Raw genomic sequence first — 22027 nt, forward strand, 5'->3', positions numbered from 1 at the left:
TGTGAAGACAGTAGCTTGCAGCGTGCACTGTGTCAAGGGGTTTTTATGAGGCGAAAGCTGATGGATGAGCAGTTCCGCACCCCCGAGCACAGCGACACGCGGGCGACAACGCGCAGCGGAGAGGCCGGAGCGGCGGCCCGGGCCGGGGGGGGGCGGGCCCTTGGGGAGGGGGCGGGCCCTTGGGGAGGGGGCGGGCCTTTGGGAGAGGGGCGGGCCCTTGGGAGAGGGGCGGGCCCGTGGCTGAGGGGACGGGCCCGTGGCTGAGGGGACGGCGGCCGCGGTCCGGGGCCGCCCCGCCGGGCCGGCAGAAAGGGGCTCCCCGCGGACAGCCGGGCTGCTGCGAGCCGGCGGTGGCCTCTGCTGCGGCGCGATGGACTCCGGCAGCGAGACCTACGAGCTCAACGGGCAGGCGGAGGGCGCGGAGCCGGCGGTTGCCGAGCGGGTAGGGGCCGGGGCGGGGCCAGGCCGGGGCCGGTTCCCGCCGGCGGGGGGTGGGAGCGGGCCCGTCCGCCGGGGCTCCGGGGGCGGTGGCGGGCCCGGCGGGACGAGGGCCGGGGAAGCGGCGGGTACCGCAGCCGCGTCGAGGGCTCGGGGGCGGCCCAGGGTCCCCGTGGAGCGCTCCGCGGCGCCGGGCGGGGCTGCCGCGGAGAGGCGCGGTGTGCGGGTCGCGCCGCTCCGCCGCCCGCACCTTCTCCGGGATTGCTTGTTCCCTACGCGCCCGCCATGAATCCAGCACTTGGCAGGGCGCGGCCGCGGCATCCCGCCCGGTCCCGCTCCAGAGATGGGCGAGTGCCCGCGGGGCCCGAGGGGAGCCCTTGGCTGGCCGGGGCACGGTGAGCCCTTCGCTTCCCCGCGCAGCTGGAGGGTCCCCCGAACCCCCGCCCGGGGCAGCGCCAGCCCGACAGGGCTTTTCCACCCAGGTGGCTTGGGAGGGGATGGAAAAGTGACTCAGGGATACCTGCACGGGGATAAGTGAGTACAAACCTAGGAGGATTTATGTAAAGGGTTGGGCCTGTATGATATTTTGGTGGCTTTTTTTTTTTTTTCCATACAGTAATCCAAATAAAGCCAAGAAGAGAAATATCCAGCTTTTTACCGCTCCACGTAGTCAAAACATGACCACAGGTCTTCACTTAGAAGCATACCATCCCAGATTCTGCTTACACATAAAAGATGGTTTCCAGGCATGCCACTTATCTGAAAAGCTTCTTTGATGTTCTTTTGTAAAGATCTGAACTCTAAAAAGCAGCTCTTATGCCAGTCTAAAACTTTTGCCACATAGAAACAGTCATACAAAACCACCTTCTACATCACTGGGAAAACTTTCTGGTTACAGGGAGACTGGACTGGTTGCGTAGGAGATCAGTCCTTCCTCCTTGTCAAACCCTTGTAGTCATGAATATCATACCAAGAAAAAAATATATCTGGTGTTAGGAAATTGTGGAAAGTACCTAAAGAGAACGAAGGCTGGGAGAGTTAGGTCAAACTGGTGGCCTGAAGGGGTTTCTTTTAAGCCACTGACTTCTTGGCAATTTTCTTTTTTTATTAATACACTTGTGATTGCATCAGAAGTACTAGTCATGGGAATTTATCTTTTTTAATTTTGTCTGGTCCAGGAATTTTTCTGCAACTTTCCTGTTTTACTTCATCTAAAGTTGCAAGCAGTCATCATTTCGTTAATCTTCTCCATAGAAACTGCAAGTTCTATGTGAGTGCCATTTAAAAAATAAGCAGCAAGATAAAATATTATATTGCATTTTATGTATATAGTAGCACTTCAGAGACCTTTACAGACACCTTAAAAAAAATTCTCACACACACAAAAAGTATATGCAAGGTGAAACAGATGGGGACAGATTTCCTAAAAAACAATCTGAATAGGCGATTCCTTAAAAAAAATCTGACCAAGTTCCCAATTCACACAAACAAAGGAATGGCCCAACTCAGCAGCCAGCTAGACATGGAGAGGCCACAAATCTGCAGGTGCTTAAGTCTTTGCTGTTGGAATCAAAAGGGCGTAAGTGGCTTTTAGGAACGCTCACAGGCATTGCAACTTGGACCACCCTCCTTTGCTTACCACCTTATCCTAGCATCTACCCTCTCCTCAAAATAGATTCTCTTGCACATCTTCAGCTATAAACTGCTGCCCTCTCGTACAGAAGAGCTGACATGAAATGCAGGTATAGTAGTCTTCCCTTCGAAGCATTCAAAGCACATGAATTAAAAAAAGGCTAGTTGAGCCCGCTGTAATTCTGAGTGAGTGGTCACACAGTGTTTTAATGTGGTTTATTTTAAGTCCATCATTAATTTGGATAGTTTTTTTAGCAGCTGTCAAGCTTTTAGAAGCAAGAAATTCCTTGCCTCTAATACTGGGTTGGCATGTCACATGTCAGTAACTAATGTGAATAATTGCACTTGGCAAAAGTGTCTGGCCATGTCTGCAAGGGATCTGTTCATACAAATACAGATAGTAACTGTTTTTCCATCTTCTTCTTTTTGCTTTCCTTGTTGATGATCCATATGGGAACAGTCTAGATTCACTGTGTTGTAAAATCTAGTTTAATGTTTCAAGGTAACAGGAAATACTAGTTGGAAGAGTTAAGAACTATAAAAAAGGTGAAAAAGGATTGAATAGTAGAAAAGAACAGCTCTGGAACAGTTGGCCTCTATTATAGTCATGTTATTACTAAAAATGTATTCAATATTGTATATTAATTCATATGTAATTTTGGGACATGGCGGTTTCTTGGCGCCATACTGCAAATAACAAACTTCAAACCTGTAGGAACTTGAAATTATTTTACTTTATATAATGTATATTATATATAAGCATTACTTATATTGAATTTGGAGTATTTTATATACTTCAAATATTGAAATTATTGGTGGTAAGTTTTTGTTCGCTTGTTTTTTAAGTAGCTAGAATAAACGAACAGTCCTTTAACAACACAAAATAGGCAGCCCACAGTCCAGTTGTGAAAAATATTATAAAACCAAATCACTGGAATCAGCAGTAGTAATGCAAGACAGAAAAAAAACAACCAACCCACCACCAAAAACATACAGGAGAAAGCTTCTATCTAAATAGCTGTACAAACAAGTTTTAAGTTATTACTTAGTTTCACAAAGTTACTTGCCAGGTGTGCTGATTATTTTTAAGTCATTTAATGAGTAAAAATATTTTAACTTCGTCTTGGAACCAGTATAACTTTAGGAGAACAGTGCTCTGTTCTGCGCTAACGTGACTGTACTTGTTCCTTTTTTTCATACGAACTTTTTAGCACTCGGGAATCAGCGTGGTTATTTTTTTTTTTCCCCTAATGTCATTATACTTGTATTTTCTGTCTATCTGTATAGGAAATTACTCTTCTTAAGTATAAGCTTTTAAAGATGCTTGAAAATTGATGCTGTCTATGAAATAAGAACACAGGCTGAGCTTTTATCTTTTTTTTTTTTTTTTAATTGCCTGTAACCATACTGTCTCAAGATGTGATTGCGGAAGTTTCAAAAGCTAGTTAGTGTTAACCTAGATTGGTACTTGGGTAGACAGAATCCCCCCCTCCAACCCCTCACCACCCCCTGAAATTCCTACAGGAAATATAACTGATGATTCAGTCTAGATGTAGGGATTTTTCTGAGTCAGTGCTAAGCTGAACAAGTGATCTGATGTTTTATTGGGGGAGAAGAAATAACGCCTTCTGAGGAGGTGGAAAAAGGATCTAATCATCTATTACATAACTGATATAGCTTAAAATATTTTTGTTGGAAGAATATTTCTTTTCTTTTTAGAATATTTTCCCTATATTTTTAGATCTGCAAGATTTCTGTGACAAAGGGGAAGTCCAATTTCAGAGTGGCCACATATGGCCCATTTTCAGTATGTAGGTGATGGACACATGGACAGAAATTCCACATCTGCAAGGATAATTAAATAATTGTTTAAAGTTAGTAGTTCAATTCTGTAACTGTAGGGATGATCTTAGAAAAAAATAAGTTCTGAAATTATGTTCCGTTTTAGTCCTGTATTATTCCTTTTATATCTGATCCTTCTCTTTTTTCTGAAATAACTGAAATTTTCCCTTAATATAAAATTACCAATAAAAGACCTGGAAAAGTTTGGCATCCAGTATTTTTCTTAAAGGTGAATACTTCAAAAAATTAAAAAAAATATTTTTTTTAAACAAAAGGGCTTTTTAGCATCTTTTTTAACAGTTTTGATTAGAAAGACTATTGCAAACCACAGTAAAGAACAGTCCACTGTAAGATCAGTATGACTAAACCTTCTGTTTACACAGCCTCATTATTACATAGCAAGCTTCCATTATTTTAAAATTAGGGCTGCCCCTAAGCAACAGAATTTAAGGAAGCTTGCTCCATAACATTACAAACTCAGAGCTCATATCAGCCAACAAGGTCTTTGGATCTTGTTTTGAATCAGAGTTGTTTTGCTGTTAAGTGTCTAAAAGCTGCCATAAAATTGCAGTAATCACTAACCTAAAATAGAAAGAAAACTGTATGTAGATTAGAGCAAGCCAAAGACTATGATGAGTGAGTGTATTTCAGAGTAAATGTAATTGAAGGTGAAGAACCTTCTGTTATTAATCAGAAGCACAGTTTGGAATATGGAAATATTAATCAGCATTATTTTCCCAATTATCCCATACAAAATTGTGGGTCTCCTGTATTTAATAAAGACATTGTACTGCATGATGATTTAAAATTAGAATACCATGAAAGTACTTTGTGGTAATACTGTGCCAATAGTAAAATATGTATTTGTAAGTTCCCAGAACCCAGATATGAGACTCTGGGCCTGATGTGCAAAAACACATCAAGCTCTGGGTCCCAGCTGATATTAAGTAGCTGCAATTACAAATTGCAAATTAAAACTAAAGTGACCCAGGCTGTACTTCTGGCTTATATTTTGCAGTTACTGGTTCTAAATACTCATTTTAGACATTAGAAGTTCACCTTGCTGGCTGCAAAATACTGGTTGTCTAGTGGGTTTTAGGAAGAAAACAGTAACCAGTCTTGTACTACTGCAAGTATCTGTTAACCTCATTACGAGAACAGTGAATTCAGTGTTCATAACAGATCTGACTCTTTAACGTGGAAATTTCAAGGTCCTAGTGGTTCAGGCAATATTTGCCTTTTACATTTTTTGTGGGGCTTTTGTTTTGGCAGGGTTTTTTTAAGGGTTTTTTTTTTTTTTTTTAGGTTTTATTAAAACAGTCTCTTCAGGGGAACATATATATGGGGGGAGATGTTTAAGAAATTGACTAAAGTACCTAGGAACATACCAAAAGAAAGAATGAATCCTGAGAACTTGCACTCAAAATCCATATGATTTCTTTCCTCCTGCATTCATAGGGCAGAGTGACAGAAACAAACATAACTAAGTTCTAAATACAAATGCAAAATAGGTGGTTTCACTTTTTTTTTTTCTTTGTGGATTACATATGGCTGGCATGTCAAAAACTCCATCAGTCTTCTCCACACAGAGTAACCAGTACGTTTTGGGAAATTCGGGTCAACTTGGACAAGAGAAAAAAAAGATTTACTTTTGGGCTTTCCTTATTTTTTTTTTTTTTTTTTGTCAGACCTCCAGCACATTAATTTGACTACTTCAGCAGTCACTACTGTGATAAATACTCTATTAAACAAACAAATCATAAGATTTTTTGCAAGTAGCGATTTAATGCTGTAATAGAGGCAGAAATCCTTAGTATAACAAGTTATTGTATTTAGCAAAGATACTTTATTATTTGTTTTCAAATGTTTCCATTTTCAGTGCTGTTTCCTTCCTGTTGAATCACAAGGTGATCCATGGAACTCAGCATATAAGGACATTTGCCTCAGTGCCACTTTTATTTGTTTTTTTTATGATGTAATGAATAAATCTTTTCTGTATTTTGAAGGGACTCAGTTCCTCTGAGTGTACTGTTGAAATGAGTGAAGCGAAGCAGCAGCAAAGTCTGTACCAACACAGTAAGACACTGTATCCAATACCATTCAGTCCTGGTGGGAAGGTTTGGTCTTGGAAAAGCAAAAAAGTGCCAGCTTCTCATGCAGCATCTTAGCTTTATCTTGGCAAGCTGCAGTGCTCTGGGCAAGCAGACAGACCCTGCTGCTGTGTAGAGACGTGGAGTGGTACTGTCTGTGGGGACAGCGTTGTGTGAATGTGAAAATAAGCTCTTCCACGAGGGATTCTTCCAGTCACAGATGGAGCAAGATGGGGAGGCTTTTCACTCCTCTCTTTTTTTATAACCGTGTGTAGACTAGCACGGTGGGTTGTTCTGCTCAGACGTTGATGCTTTGCAGGCAATAGGAGACCTGAGGGCAGGCTGTTCAATGACAGGGGAAGGAAGACAGAAGTTCTAGCTACACCTGGCTCTTAAGCACACACGTGTGAACGCAGATGCTGTTTTTCCTCAGACTCATTTGGTGACACCAACTGAAGGGATCAGCTTGTCTATACCAGGTAATTAGAATATTGAAAGTGTGTAATGAGGTGTTTTGATTACATTGAGACTGAAGCAGGTCATGTGGAATACATACCCTTCTCTTGCCAAGTGACACCTGCAGGAAAAGCCTTACTTTACAGGCATCCTAGAAAATCTCCGAATTTTCCCTCTCTGCAGCCCTGCGGGTGGGTAACAGCACAGTAAGTGCTTGGTGCTGCAGGCTGCATGTGTTGCTACATGCTTGCAATCTCCCTCAAACCATAAAGCCACATAAAAAAGTTCCCATATAATTTCTGTTGTACATGACTCATCCTGAGGTTAAGGCAACAGCTTTTCTTTCATTGCCTGTCTACATACTGCTGTGTAACTTGTAGTCTGATCTGAAAAATTGCCGCCATGGTACTGACTGTTTGTTTCAAATACTTTTGGCAGTTGCCTTCAACTTTCTTCCAGAAGGCAAGGCTAATTGGCTTTTTTTTTAATGGTTTTCCAGCATGAGTCAGGAGGTTCCATTTCTTAATCAGGAGATGGGAAATTATTGTTTCTGGGGCTTTCATGATTACAGATCCTTTTTCTTAGCAGAAGGCAAGATCACAGGCTGAGAAGAAGCTCTGTACAGTAGAACAGACATCTCAGTTCTCCGTATGCCAAGTTCCAGTTCTGAGCTGGTCCGCTTTCAGAAGCGGCGGCTGAAAGCCTCTTAACAGAGTAAAATGCCATTTTTTAGAATCTAAACATAGTAAACAGCTGAGTTTTCATTCCAAGAATAAAAAGTTTTGCCTTAGCAGCACCCTACTTTGAGAATACTTCTCCATTTGTTGGAGTTAAGTGACTCAAAACCTTTGCTTCCACTGCAGTTCAATTGCCATCGCCTGCTATTTCCACCTGCAACTTGCCTATACAGAAGATTAGCAAACAGCAAGCTCCTGAAAGTATGTTTCCCCAGGAAAAAGAAAACATTGTGTTCTGTTGTTTATGTAGAAACTGTCTTATATCACGTAGTCACAGATGTAACTGAAAGGAAGATGTAGCCCAGGTTATTTACTCTTTTTGTATAGTTAAAAAAAAAAAAAAAAGTAAACCCATGTCAAACATGATCACATTCCTACATCAAGTGAAAACAAAGAAACCAGTCACCAGGCATCATGTTTTCACTGCAGTCCCCTTCTGTAAGGATTAAGAACGGAGTCACAGCTCCCCATGTAGTTTTTGCCTGTGTTACATACTTGCAGCTTCATAGACCCAGTAGATATTTCAAAGAATTTTTTGTGGTTTTCACAGGGAGGAGTTTCCTAGTAGGAAAAAACTTCCTTTGTTATGAGCTTGTGACAAAGTAGACTGTATTATTTCTACAGTCTACTGCGAGGAGTTGCTTTTAAATTCATGCCCAGAAATTGAATCCTTCTATTACACACATAGTTCCCCATCCCCTCTTACACTGCTAGAATTAGGTAGCCAAGAGCTAAATGTGTGTGTTTGGCTTTTTACTGTACAATAAATGGTGAAAAACATTAGTCTGGATTTTTCTGCTTAGTACTGCCAGCACATATTCCATGCTGCTTTCCATAAGGAAATGAACATCCACACCTGGTTCAGTGTTTCTGGTGGATGGTAAACTAGAATTACGGTATTTTTTCTGAAGCATCCAAATGCTGTAGTGGTTTAATGGGGCAGGGGAGTGGGAAGGGGAGGCTCTCCTCGGGGAGAGATGAGGTGACAAATGTGGGACAGGTTCCCCAGTCAAATTGCATTTTTAGATAGTAGGATACAGACAAAACCAAATGAGTGTCCATTTCTTCCTGACTGAAGTCAGTATCTACCTCAGAGCCATTTTCTTCTCAGGAGCTTGGTGTCAGTAAAGAAGCTGTCTGTGTGAAGCTACAATTACATGGCTTCCTTCTCTTCACAGAAAAAAAAGTCTGCTGCTGCCCCATGACATTTTTCACTCAGTAAAATATTTAGGCCGTGGTTGATTACAACATGTCTGGTGAAAATAGGTCAAGTTTGGTGTTTGAATGCCCTGGAAAAACTGGCAATGTGTTTGCTGTATGCATCAATATCTGTCCTATTTAAAAGGGCACTCTTAGGTCTGGATAGGGCAAACCTGCTTTGGAGTTGGAAATCTGATAGTTATTAGTGCTGCTGAAGAGAGAAATGAGAGGGCGTTTTCTGCATTTGACCTAACCTTCAAGGCAAGACTGTTTTTCACAGTATTTTCTGGCAAGCAGAAACACATTTGTGTGGTAAAGAAGTCTCTAAGAAGCAAGTTTAAAGATGTCAGAATAAGCTTCTCTTAATATATTTGTCTATTATTTTTGAAAATAAAGTCTAGAAGTAAGAGCAGTGAGAATGAAGTTCCTAACTGTTCAGAGACTGCCAAAAAAAGGGATATCTACTCTTTCTTCGTGGAGTTAGGTGTCAGTCTAACCTAGATACCCTAAACTGCATGTAATCAGTAGAGAAATAGGCACCTCTGAGAGACAAGCTGTCAAATTTCAAGTCGGGTCACATGAGTTATCTTCAGGAAATTCCCATTTTATTCATCCCACCAGGTTAACTAGCTTTAGTTTGCCCTGCAGATGTTTTTAATTTTTCTGTTTGTTTGCAGGGGAGTTAAAAAAAAACGACCAACACCTCCTGATGTGAAAATGGGAAAAAAAGTTTCCCTTTTAATTGAGCAGTACTTGACAACCTCAGATCATATGATACTTAAGTGGAAAAACAGTTCACTCTGGATGGATGGACCCGGACAGTGGCATGGCAGAGTAAGAAACAGCAGGAAAAGAAGTCAAGCAAAGCTCATACACTTGCCACCTTCCACATAAATCCTCAAAATAAGGCTCATGAGTAATTAAGCAACTACATAGATGTGACATGGTAGAGGGTGTATTTAATAAATATTTGTATTTTTAAGTATAGCTTTAAGAGTATATTAGTTACAACAGTCTGTTGTTTGCTTGATTGTTTTACAGTGTTTTTTCCCTCCAACTTTTCTCAGTGCAACTTTTCAGCTTTTTCAATTTTTCCTTTTCCCAGGGTAGAAGCATACTGACTGTGTAGACTGATCCTACAAGTTGGAAAAAGTGTATCTGCCAAAATGCAGTGCAGACAGTATTTGCTGCTCTCTTGTCAGATGGAGGACAGTGGTAACTGTGAAAAAGATGCACGGATAGTCTCAGTACTGCTATTACTCATTATGATCACAGAAATCAGTTGATGGGCCAAGAGATCTCTTGCTCACTACACCAATTAAAAGAGATGTGAATAATCTTCTTTCTCTTTCCCAATTTTAGCAAAGAACATCACAGTGGTTTCAGAGGAATGGACCCATGAATATAAACCACTATGCAAATAAGAAGAGCGCTGCAGAAAGCATGTTGGACATTGCCCTGCTGATGGCCAATGCATCCCAGCTGAAGGCCGTGATGGAGCAAGGACCTTCTTTTTCCTTCTACATCCCACTTATTGTTCTTATCAGCCTGTCGCTCACACTGCAAGTTATGGTGGGAGTGCTCCTGATATTCCTTGGTATGTAGCAACAGTGAGAACCATTGACACGTATTTTTCTTACAGGGTGCAACCTCTAAGATGGTATATAGGGTCCCCATTTATTTTTAAAAAGCTATTATGTTTGTAAGTCTTGAAGTTTTCTCCTAAGACCAGAGAAATATTGTAACAAAAGGAGCAAGGGCGGCTTTATGTGGCATCTTCAATTTTGATCCACTTCCTCGTATGCATTTGCCCAGAGTATGAATATTTTTCTTTTCAGAAGGTCTGAGGAGGAAGGAACATTATGAAATACTGTAAAAGAAACATTAATAGACTAGCTAGGATCATGCAGCCTGCCCAGTTTCATAATACTGTTTCTGGCAAGACCTGTTACTTAATCTTATGACCAAAATGTATTATATTTATAAGAAAATACTGTGACCATAAAAAAAACCCAGAAGTGGAAGTTGAAATGTTCATCTTCATGTTGGTGTAGTGTATTGTCTTCAGTTTGTTGGTGTTTCTGCAATCAAAGGTTTGAATAATGAAGAAAAAAAAACCACCTTAGTTTTAAATGTAGAAAAATTATTCAAAGCATCCTAAATCTCTAAATGGGGAATGGTAGAAATGGTCTTGTTATTGTTAATTTTTAAACCTGTGTTGAGCTGAAATTAAAGTTAAAAAGAAAAATAAGCTACTTGGAGCAAGATTTCACGATATCTATTATCCACATAATATGACTTCAGTCAAAAAATTTGAAATTGCATATAATATGAAAACACAGTCTGAGTAGCATCCTGGGACTTCAGACAGACTATTTTGAATTCTGCTTATCACTAGGGAAACATTTTCTACCTTCTACGGAAGAAATGTGATGCAATGCCTTTAACATATGCTAGAAATCATTTCAAGAGAATGAATTCAGATAGGAGTTGTGTTAGTACCTGCTTTGGACACAGGTAATGAGACAGCTGTAGGAGTAGTTCCCTGCTCTGTGCCTTCCCTGCTCTCCCCTTTCCGTCTTATTTGTTTGACCTTCAGATTCCTAGAAATTCAATGCAGCATCTTTGTTGTTCTCAAAAATAGAGGTTCCACTGTTCAGTATTAGAAGGTATGATGCTGTGAGGCACAAGAATCAGTACTTATCACTAAAAATTAGGTATTTTAAGTTAGTAATGCTCAATTAGTAGCATATGTATGTCCTATACACCCTGCCTTATTCTGTAAAGCAGAATATTAATCTAAGTAGCTGTAGAACCAGGCTCATTTCTAAAACTATGTCATCACTAAGTGAGCATGAATTACCCAGAAAAGCCCAACTAAAACTCCACAACACACTTCTGGAAATCTGAGTTTTCTATTTTGACCTTAAAGAAGTCTTCAATACTTCTCTTTGCTATCTTAACCTACTGTGATATTTTCCCCCATGCTTTTGCAAGGCAAAATGCAAAAAGAATCCAGGGGCACTTCACAATGTTGCTGAAAGCATGTGACATTCATTAGCAGCACCCAAAACCCTAGACTGTAACTTTGGAGAGTCTGTCAAAGATACCTGTGGAAATCAATGAAATGTTTAGGTTTCAACACCAGTTGAACCCCGTTACTCACTGCAGTAAACACCTTCACTGGTAGGAACCAGCTATGGATCGCTTCTTTTGCTAGTGATATCGGATCATTTATTCTTGTAACATTTTTCAGATCTTTCCCTTTAATGTTACTATATGACAGATCTTAAGTCTACCGTAAATGTAAAGCCTTGAGGGTGGTAGCCAGAATTTGCACACGGCATTTACTAAATTATAGGTACTACCTTTGTAATCTCTGTTAGTCTTTCAGTGTTCTATTTTGTAGCACAATCAAAAAAACAACTTTCTCTTCAAGGAGGAAGTCCCTAGGAATCCAGGATACATAAGGCTTGTAATATTACTAAGCAGCTGATGTAGCTTTTTTCTTCCTTACAAAAGAATACAGCTGTCTCTGCATTTGGTAGAGTTGGTACAAGAGCAAAATCCAGGTCCTGGCTTGGAGGAGATTCCAGAAAGGAAATGGAAAAAATCAACCTGATAATACTAGGGAAAGTGAGAAAAAGAGTTATGAGAAAATCAGCAAAACGCTGATATGTTGCTTGAAGGCATCTCCCTGGTGGTTGTTTTAGTTAAACAGGCTGTGAGGCTGTAAATAAGTTTCCTGATTTCTGTTGGGCAATAATTTCTCAGATATGCTGAGACATTGCTTTTTAATGCTTGGTTCTGCCCGGTGTTGCCAAAGTGGTTTCCATCTCTAATTTTTATCTTTGTCCCATTGAGAGTAAAGAGAGTACCCAGAAGCCCAAAGCTGGCTGAGGCAGAGGTCACAGACCGCTTAGCGAACAGTGAGATTCATCAGCGGTTCGGCCTGTGCTGTGCAGTCAGCAGTGGCTGTAGGTTTGGCGTGCCGAGGGTGACAAAGCCTCGGCTTATAGGGAGGCAATGCTGTCCTGTCGTGCTGAGGTCAAGAGTTTTGAAGACAGGAAATGGGGTATGAACGTACAAAGACGCTGTCATCACAGCGAGAAGTTGGTTTTTATGATGTGTGTTTGCTAGTTTTGGCCTGCAGGAACAGTTTGCCTTTCTGTGCACCCACAAAATTCTGCTTCTTTCAAGCTTTCACAAGTCCAAACAGAAATGCAACCATCCAGTTTCTTTCCCTGAGATAAGAGTTTTATGCCCAGGAGCTACCAGTTCTCCCAGTTCTCTACTATGGATTAAAAGCTCTTTCTCCTTCAAAAGAGCCTTTCACAAAAGCATTTGGAAAAATGTTCAGCAAACTTGTCCTTGAAAGTGATTTGATCATCTTAACTTTTTGGAAAAAAAGCAAAGAATGTCTTGAAATAGTTTAAGTGGCATGAAATCATAGTAATCTAATCCCACTATAATAAAATACTTAAAGAGTAACTGTTCTTAAGAGCATTTTCACAAACACCCTCATCTTAAGTACTATAATCACAAAGATAGGATTACTGCAATTCTACTTCAAAATTTAGAGCACCGCCTGAACTGACAAGCAATACTTGGCTTCTCTGACCTTATTTGGACAAAGGGACAACTCTGAAAGTGTCAGTCGTCCTCTAAGCATATGTTTTTTTAACTCACAAGACACATTAGGCCATTATTGCCTTTTCTGTTTTAAACCAAGTGTCTGAAATGCTTTTCTTCCATACTTAAGGATTAATTATTCCATTTTGTTTATTTTTCTTCATTCACATGACAGTACTAGAGTCCTTCCAGGTACTGCTGGTATGCAAACAGCTGTGTAGCTCCAGATGCTTTACAGACATGTATATACTCATTTTCAGGGTTAAGTACTGCTGAGCTTAAATTATGTCACGGCTACACAGGTGTGCAGTAGCTTATGCTTCTCAGATAGTTCCCCCACACTGTTCTTCAGTGCTTTGACTGGCCTGTGATGTTTCACTGCACTGCTTTAGCAAGCAGAACTCGAGCAGGGGCCCAGAATTCCTTGAAATCAAAACAGCGTTAGTCTTCCTGATTAGGGACACCAAGTGAACCTGGCTTTTAATACTTCAGCATCACAAGAGTGTTTGCCACCACTTCTGCTTAACTGCTTCAGCAAGCGAGCGAGTCTTGGTTCTGTGGTCAAGTTCTGCAGTGTTGACAGGGTCATTATGTTAAAAGCAAACAACAAAGTTTGTCTCATGTAGTAGAGTCTTAAACTACACATCGATGTATGTGCCTATCAGAAGAACCTCCAAGTTGTTTGTTTATGTTGCTATATAAACTTGTCAGGTAAAAACTTTCTCCCACATGTCCTGTACATGCAGACACAAGCTCCAGTGATCTATGCATTTAAGAACTAGGAGTCTTAACAGACAAAAACCATTCTCAAAACACGCTCCAGAAGTCATAAGCACTCATCCCACCAGCATCAAAGAAATTTAGCACTCAGACAGAGTTGCAGAGCTCTTGTTGCAGGAGAACAAACAAAGGAAAATCTTGGGTTTCTGCATGATGCCAGACAAGTGCCGCAGACTTCTTACTGTCCTATGTAAGCACATGCTTCAGTCTATCATCAAGTCTATTATCAGTCCATTGTAACTGATGTATATGTTTTCACAAGGCCTGGAATCAAAGCTTAAACTAAATTACTACTATCTCCCTTGTGTGTTCCTCCCTCACTCCCATTAGTAGTTCAACCAAGGAACAACTGCAAGAAACGAAAGAAAATGTTTACATAGCTGATGCTCTCTGTAAGAAGGGCTGCAGCTACACTGCTTTGAAGTCTTCCTCTGTTTAGCAGATATAATGCCCTTGCTTTCTAAAACCAGAATCCCTGCAAAAACAGGGAGTACAGCTGGGAAAGGAAAGGCACCAGTACAAAAAATATCCAGCGCTGGTGAAGCAATGTGGCTGTCTGCAAAGAACCTGTAGCCTTTTAACTGTAGAAATTTAACTGCATTCCATCCTGTCAGGGCTTCAAGCTTCGTGTGTTCAAGACTGAAATATTTTTTTAAATGCTTAAAGTCTGCAACAAAACTGTTTTCAAAAGATCAAGAACTCAGAAGGTTTCTGGTAACGTTTGTGTATCCATTACTTATCATCTGCACCCACAGAGATTAGATGCTAATTACTGGAAGCTAATAGGCTCTTTGTGGTTTAAGATCTCCTTAGCGCTTTTACTGACGCTGCAGAATCTTACTTCCCTTTTAAGTATGACTGATGCAAATAGCTCCATGTAAGAGAAATTCTTGAACTATATGAGTAGTGAAGTTTTATTCTGGATTTTGAAATATACATGTAATTTAAATTTTTTTTCCATTTATCTTTGAAGTAAAATATGACCTTAACAACCCGGCAAAACATGGAAAGCTGGATTTCCTCAACAACCTTGCAACTGGACTAGTATTCATTATAGTAGTTGTGAATATTTTTATCACTGCCTTTGGAGTGCAGAAGCCAGTTGCTGAGCCAGCATCAAGACAGTAAGTACCAGGTGAGTGTGGTCTCGCTGCACCGTAAGGTAGTAGGGCACAGCATACGAGAATGTGGTGCATAGCAGGGCATAGCTTTCAAACAGCCATGAGCTTATATAAACAGTTCTAGCCTTTGCAGAGAGAGGATTTTACTTCAGACTACTGCAAAAGCAGAAGCTACTAGGAACTGCTGAGTTACAACAGTGTATTTGTAAACATAGAGTTCAAAAGTTGATGTCAGCATCTTACTTTGTCAGGGGCTCCTTGTGTGTATCACACATGGGGAGGGTAAACAAGGTCCTTCTGGCTCAGCCACTCCTTTTCCTCATTGCTGACTAAGCCAAGAAGGGAAATAATACTGTTTTGCTTCCTCTGAATGCCTCTCCTTTTTTTAAGAAAGTTTTGCGGTATACTTCATCTAGTCCGTTATGAACACTGGAGGCTTAATCCTTGTCCCAGTAACTAGGGCTATTAAGTCCATTATGTAATCCCACACATCACTGGAGCCCTTCAGTTCCTATGCGGATTGTGGGGCTTTTCTGGCCTCCCAAACTGCAGGGCTCTTGCTTTGTGGGAGACTTAGCCCGCAAAGATGAGCACCATCACTCTACTTGATACATGCGGTCATTTAGAACAATATTGTTTGTTCTACCTGCATTTTCCAGTTTTTTATTTACTTATACAGAAGGATAAATATAGGAATTGTGGGAATGAAAATGTGTATCTGCATAGCGTCATAGTTATGATGAACAATTTGGGAGGAGATAAACCTAAATTGTAGGCTTGTAGCCCAAGAAGCGCTATAGTCCACCATCTGCCTTTAAAATAGCACTGCTAAGTCTGTGTGTGCCAACATTGCTCTGGCTATTTATCTTTCAAATCTCAAATCATGTTCAGAAGATCTGCTGAAGAAGGTATTACTTGACTTTCCTGGGAAACCATGGTACACTGGCTACCACACGGGCAGCCAGTGTCACGTTATTGGTTTAAGTTAACTTCTAGGTGAAGTTTCTCCATAAAAAAGAAGATAACAAGGCCTTTAAACTCCTAATCTGAAGATGAATGGCACAACAGAAATCTGTAATGAGAATGGAAACCAGACCAAAATGTATCAAGACTCTGAACAGCTTGCAGGGAAATCAGTGCAACAAATTACTAGGAAGATGAAGAATTAAATTAATTTATTTGGGGGTTTGGGTGGAATTGTCAGCTTTAACTAAAACCTGTGAAATTCTGCCAGTGAAACAAGATAGTTTTATTGTATTTTCTAGCCATCATCTTTACAAATAAATTAATAACTATTTAATTTTAGCAGTAAAGAGCACATAATTATCTGAGATATTATCAAAATTATAGGTAGAATGTCCATCTCAGCAACAGATATTCAAACAATACTGAAACAATAACCGCAGAATTGTGCTGGCAAAGCTAAGAGAACTGAATGTTGGTTTACTGGAATTTTAGCTGTCTTCAGAGTAAAAAACATGTACTATAGCCAGGAGCAGGGGCAGAGACAAGAATTTGAAATAGGCATCAAGAAATTAAAATAATGGACAAGGTGGTATACCAGACTGAGTCGTGCATCTTTTTGATACAGTGAAAGAAAAACTGAAGAGGATAAGCAGTTTTTGGTTATCACACCGATGTATGCTCAGTAGAGGAGAGGAAGATAAGGTGACAATCTGATCCCAAGCCAGTTAGTGCCTTAATGTAATGGTATATTGAGAAATCAGCCAATATCCAGAAGGTGTGACACACCCTGCCTTATCAGGATGGTTTGAGCTCACCCACATTTCATGTTACTTCTCTACTAGTACCGCGTTCTCTAATGAGGTGCCTTACTGATTCTCCTCAGTACCAGTGCCAGCTCTGCTCCCTTTTTGATCTCTTGCTGGCTTTTAGGAGATGCCGCTTATGCAGTGTTTCCCAAACACGACTGCTGTGTTTCTCTACAGCAGAACACGATAGTGAAGTGCTTTGAAGAGCCCTGCAGCTGTTAGCGGATTTTGCAGGACAGCTGTTTTGTGTGTTACAATCCCAATTCCGCTCCGGACAGCACTGACATGCGAGGCTGGTTCCTGAACACAACGGGGCATTAGCTCTTTAAACACGTGCAGTGCATCCCCCCCCCAAATTTCTCCCACCTGTTCATGGCCTTTGTCTACTTTCTGCTTCCTCCACACACAATATGTGGCGAAGTTGTATGGAAACCTCAGTGGTTTTGCGCAATGTCTTACAGCTTAGCTGGCACCGTCTGGCAAGAAGGGGCTCTTCCCAGCATTGGTGTTGGTGTTTCTCCTCTACTGTTCCTTCTGTTCTCCATAAATTGTCAACCCAAAGGGGTTTGTGGCTTAATTATGGCTAGGATCAGGGAATCCCTATTTAGAAAGCTAGATCTTAAATGAGAAACCAGTTCACATGTCACTTCTCTGAGACTGTCATGAGAGCCTGAAACGGTTCTGCCTAGTGGGTGTCGATAGCTCATACAGCTGTAGATCATATATTGCATATAGCTGTGCACACAGCCAGGGTACTTGTTCACATACATAAATATGACTGGTATCTACTGCTGAAATAGTTTTAATAAACTTGCAGTGCCTCAATAAAGGAGAAAGAGTAGCTGGTTTTTGTAGCCTAAGGTAGAATCAAGACCAAAGAGTGTTTAAAGCAAGTTTACATCTGTACAGACACAGCGGCTGGGTGATCTTGCCTTCATGCTCTCACACATGCAGTTTACTAATAAACTGGCCAAATGTGGTGTCTGAGACCTGTGTCTTCTTGCCTCAGACTGGAAGTTCTTCATTGCTTTGGAACATTAAATTGGTTGTTTGCTCATTTCTATGCATTGCCCTTGCTAGAAACACCTGGTCATCTGAATGTAATGTGAAAAATAAGTCTTTTTCAGTCCCTTGCCACAATCTCCTCAAAGCCCTGAGAGGAGTAGCCACCATTTTCTGGTTTCACCTTTACTATTATGTGTACTTTTCCAAAGAAAACTTAATTCCCCCTTTAAGGCAAATGTCATTTACTATAATTCCTGTATCACTAACCTCTCAATATCTTTGGTTTGTGTTTCAGAGACCTGAAGCATTCATTCTAGATGCCATTTGCACTTGAGCCAGTTACACCTGGACACGGGGCAGGAAAGTGGGTGGACGGAAATCTGAAGAAGCTGGATGTACCGAGCAGCTTTCTCAAGTTTCCAATAACCAACACATTTATGTACCTACAATTTTCCCCTGTGTTAACATTGAAACTGTTTGGCATCTAAGGAAAGCTTGATTTTTAACTCAAGGACATTGTTTTTCTGGAATATTGGCATTTCAATTTCTGTAGAAACTGTTTTTCAGAGAAGTGGCATAAGCCCGTCAAGCAAGGTAGTATGAACTGGTGGCACTTCACAGGACTTCCTATTTTCCGTGCCTTTTGTTTTTGTGCCCATTTGTCATTTCTGCCGTGGTCCAAAATGACAGGCCTTTGGTTCAGGCATAGTCACGTTGTCCTTTATTTCACTCCCTTAGCACTAAACCAAAGTACCCCATAGCACAGCAGCCGTCTTCTTTTGCAGTGTGCAAAGATAGCTATGCCTCGTTTTCTTTTTTTCCCACTCTAGCTAAAGCAAAGATGAGACCAACAGGAGCAGTGGGCGATCATTTTTCTCAGGTTTGCTCACAGGTAACTCATTTGTCCTGTGTCTTCAGCCCTGTACCACACTTAAAATTACCTCTTCTTTGTGCAGATACACAAAGAACCTAACTGCTGGTAGTTTCTTACTATTAACTGCTATACTCTGTATTCTGGGCATTAGATATATTTCTGGAAACCCTGCTAGACGCGCTACCTTTTCCAGGCCCAACTGGGAAACCAGAGGATAAAGGGTGAGCTTTAGCTGCTAAACTGGAACAGAGCGGCTGTCAGCAATTCAAGTAGCAAATGGAAGGAAATTTATCCTCTATAACTTTTCCCTCTTCCAAAGATTGATTGCTGCAATTGTGTTATTCTTAGGAGTTTATGGCTAAAAGCATAACTAATTTTTAATTTTTATTTTTAAATATATAGATAGAGATATAAATATCTTCTAGGTTCTTACCTGCTGGCTCAGGGACTGACACTTTTTCTAAATACACTATTGCTAGTAATGGTGTAGGTTATAAAAATTTTGACAACAAAATCATTGCAGTCATTTTATTTCCAAAGTATCACACGTGCAATCGGAAAAATCCTAGTTTTCTAGATTGTGTTTACTTGTGGATGCAGATTTGTAACTGATAATTTCCTTACTCTTAATCAGTAAATGCTGCCTTGCACATATTAATAGAAGTTTGACTTCCATGTGTCTCATCTCATTTACAGTTTTTATTGATCACATATCTCTTTAGTTATGTCTCAAGGCCCATTGATTTACCTTATCTTCATTTACATGTTCTGTAAGAACTAACAGAAAACGAATCAGAAGCTCCTGTCATTAGTAAGAGCATAGACATTCTTTTTTATTTTTTGTCTTTTTTTGCTTCATTTCCAACTTAACATACATGTAACCAGTATCTAGCAAGCGATGGTTTTAATTGTGCGTGTTTTACTAATTTAAACGTAGCTCAGAACAAGTTCCAAATGAAATACTCAGGACAACGTTCCTTATTTATTTTCTACAAACCAGCAAATTGTTGAAGGACTATCATACTTGTGCTATCACAGTTTTGATGCTGTAGTGTAGTGAATTGACTGGCCAGATAGCAAGTACTGAAAACCTTGAAAAACCTTTCTTTTGGAGAAAATAGGTGACTATAGGCAGAGGCCTTCCAAGCATGAAATTTATCTGTGGCTCAACATTGGGCAGTAATTTTGAGAAGATTCTTGACTGTACCACCTTTGTAACCTTTTTACTCACTGGAATATTTGCCTGTCTGCGCATCTGATTTGGTGTGGAGAGGCTCTCTGGAGGCGGCTGCCTCTCCTCTGTACAGGAAAATTTGTACCTAAGCTAGATGTGTTAAAAGAGTTGCTTTGTGTTGTCCTAAATACATGATCTGTCCGAAAGATAGTTACTTTTAACTTGGGTATTAATATTAGATATTTTTCATTGCCAGATTTGCACCTTTCTAGTTTTTTAAGCAAGACACAAAAAAAGGAAGAAATGTTTCTGGCACTTAGCTAATCCTCTCACTTTTTGACTTATCCTTACCACCCTAAAGGCAGATGCAAACAAACACCCAGGTTCTGCTGATGTTTACCATCTTTATACTTGGTGGTGATTTGGCCCAATTTTGAATGTAGCTTTCCATTCCTGTGCTACTTACCATCTCTCTGATGAGCATGGTCATGCTTGTCTTGCACTGAAACACTTGAAAGGAGTCAGAGGGGGGTGCAGTACAGACATACCATGTCTTTTCCCATTTTATTCCTCTCTATTGGGCCATAATTTTTCAGGTCACTTGAGCAAAGAAGCTGTTACAGTGGGTTTCTCCTGAAAAATGTAATAGCTGTTCCTATAGCATCTTTACTGCTAAGCTGTTGTCCAATGGAAACTACCACGGCTTGTGTATCCCATCTCCCAGCGGCTTGTGGAACTAACTGGATCCAGAGCAGCAGGGTAGGCAGCGCTCACCAGGCAACCACTTGTCAACTGTGGATTCCAACAGACTTTGCAAAACGCGGGTTTTGGGACATACAGGAGGGAGAGAAAAAATACTTCAAGCCTGACCACATTGCTGGGTGCAAGAGCTGAATGTGGAGACCTGTGTTAAGGGGGTAGGCGTCTGTTCACGTGAAGTCTGCCAGAGCCTGGCTCCGAACAACAACAAAAAACCACCATGAATCCTGCCGGGTCCTGAGCTCCTGGAAGTGTGGCTGAAGCATCGTCACAGGGGTACCTGCAACTTCAGAGAGCCTGGTCTCTTCTTTCGGTTCTGAACACAAGAAAACCTGATCTGGAACTGACTACAAGACTGTACTGGGCATCAGCAGTATTTGACTTGCAACTGGATGTCTTTTTTTTAAATAAAAAGGATACTGGTTTATAATCTTTATTGTAATTAAGTAAGATTTGCAAAACATCCTCAGACATGCAATCTGTATTTTAAGCATTTGAAGCCTTCAGAAATCATGTATTTTTTAGCAGACAAAAGCCTCTGTAAGTTGGCTTCAAGTATAAATAATTTAATCACATGATTATTATTCGTTCAAGTCAGGTGCTAATTTAAAACCCTAGTGAGTATGTCCTAGGGGCGGCAAATGAATGCGTCAGTTTAAATAGTTTGTTGGTTTGCTGTGCTTCTCCAGAGTTCTTGGTTGTAGGCAAACATTTCACTTAAAAAGGGGTCATCAATAATGTAAGTGAGAGGAATTTTTACAGGCTTTCCTGGGAAACAGTTCATGCCAGGTCATCCGTTTACTCCTGTTTCATAAGCTGCTGAGCAGAGGAAGAGCTCCACATGCCGCTCCGGTCGTTCTCATTAGTCCCTTCAGCATCTAGGGCTGCCTGGGTTGAAATTTTCAGAGTAGTTGTACTTACTGAAGCCGATGACAACAACTATATTTACTGGAACTGACTTTTTAAGTATTTGTCTTCTAAACCAGGTCACTGCTTGAAGCTTATTCTGCAGCTGATGATGACATAAAATGGGCCAAAGTAGAAAGCACCATCCTGATTACTGCTTTCTCCTCAACTATCATTCGGAAGGTTTTGGTCACTCATTTTAATTTATTCTAACAAATGCTTTATCCTGTTTTCTGCCATATCTTCCTGCAAGTGGCACTGAGCCCTGCCAGCCCTGCAGGTGTAGGTACTAGCTGACTGGGGTGCACCGCCCTGTACCAGAGGTGCTGGTGTGCTGCACTCTCCCCCCTGGTCCAGGGCATGGGCTTGTCACTACAGCGTTACCCTAAAAGCTTGGATGCTCTTTTGTAGTTAGAAGAAGAAACATGGTAATCTTGATCCTTCAAGTATTTACAAAAGCAATGAGTGACAGAACCCAAACACTAAGCTCTGCTTGTTTTCTAGCTTACCAAAGGTGTTGCCATTACAGGTTCTATCTGATTGAGGAAATGCGACGTGGTACAAATTTATGCACCATTTTAGTTTAAAAAAAACAACCAAACAAAAAAC

General features: G+C 40.7%; 1 protein-coding gene across 2 annotated transcripts; it reads left to right on the forward strand.

Moving 5' to 3' along the window:
• The first annotated feature begins 246 nt into the window (after positions 1-246).
• Positions 247-20942, forward strand: NINJ1 (ninjurin 1). 2 transcript variants are annotated; one of them, XM_055710285.1, is made up of 4 exons: positions 247-442; positions 9758-9992; positions 14781-14942; positions 18001-20942. In XM_055710285.1, the coding sequence occupies exons 1-3, from the start codon at positions 371-373 to the stop codon at positions 14933-14935; spliced, it is 462 nt and encodes a 153-aa protein (XP_055566260.1). In that variant the 5' UTR covers positions 247-370; the 3' UTR covers positions 14936-14942; positions 18001-20942. The 2 variants fall into 2 exon arrangements, with proteins under 2 accessions (XP_055566260.1, XP_055566259.1); XM_055710284.1 differs by having other exon boundaries at positions 14781-14931.
• The last annotated feature ends 1085 nt before the right edge of the window (positions 20943-22027 follow it).

Source organism: Falco cherrug, chromosome 4 (assembly GCF_023634085.1).
Source record: "Falco cherrug isolate bFalChe1 chromosome 4, bFalChe1.pri, whole genome shotgun sequence".
NCBI classification, from domain to species: domain Eukaryota; kingdom Metazoa; phylum Chordata; class Aves; order Falconiformes; family Falconidae; genus Falco; species Falco cherrug.

Coding starts and splice junctions, on each gene's coding strand:
- NINJ1 (XM_055710284.1), top strand. CDS start 371: ATGGACTCCGGCAGCGAGACCTACGAGCTCAACGGGCAGGCGGAGGGC. Junction 443..9,757: donor AGCCGGCGGTTGCCGAGCGG/GTAGGGGCCGGG, acceptor TCCCAATTTTAG/CAAAGAACATCACAGTGGTT. Junction 14,932..18,000: donor GCTGAGCCAGCATCAAGACA/GTAAGTACCAGG, acceptor TTTGTGTTTCAG/AGACCTGAAGCATTCATTCT.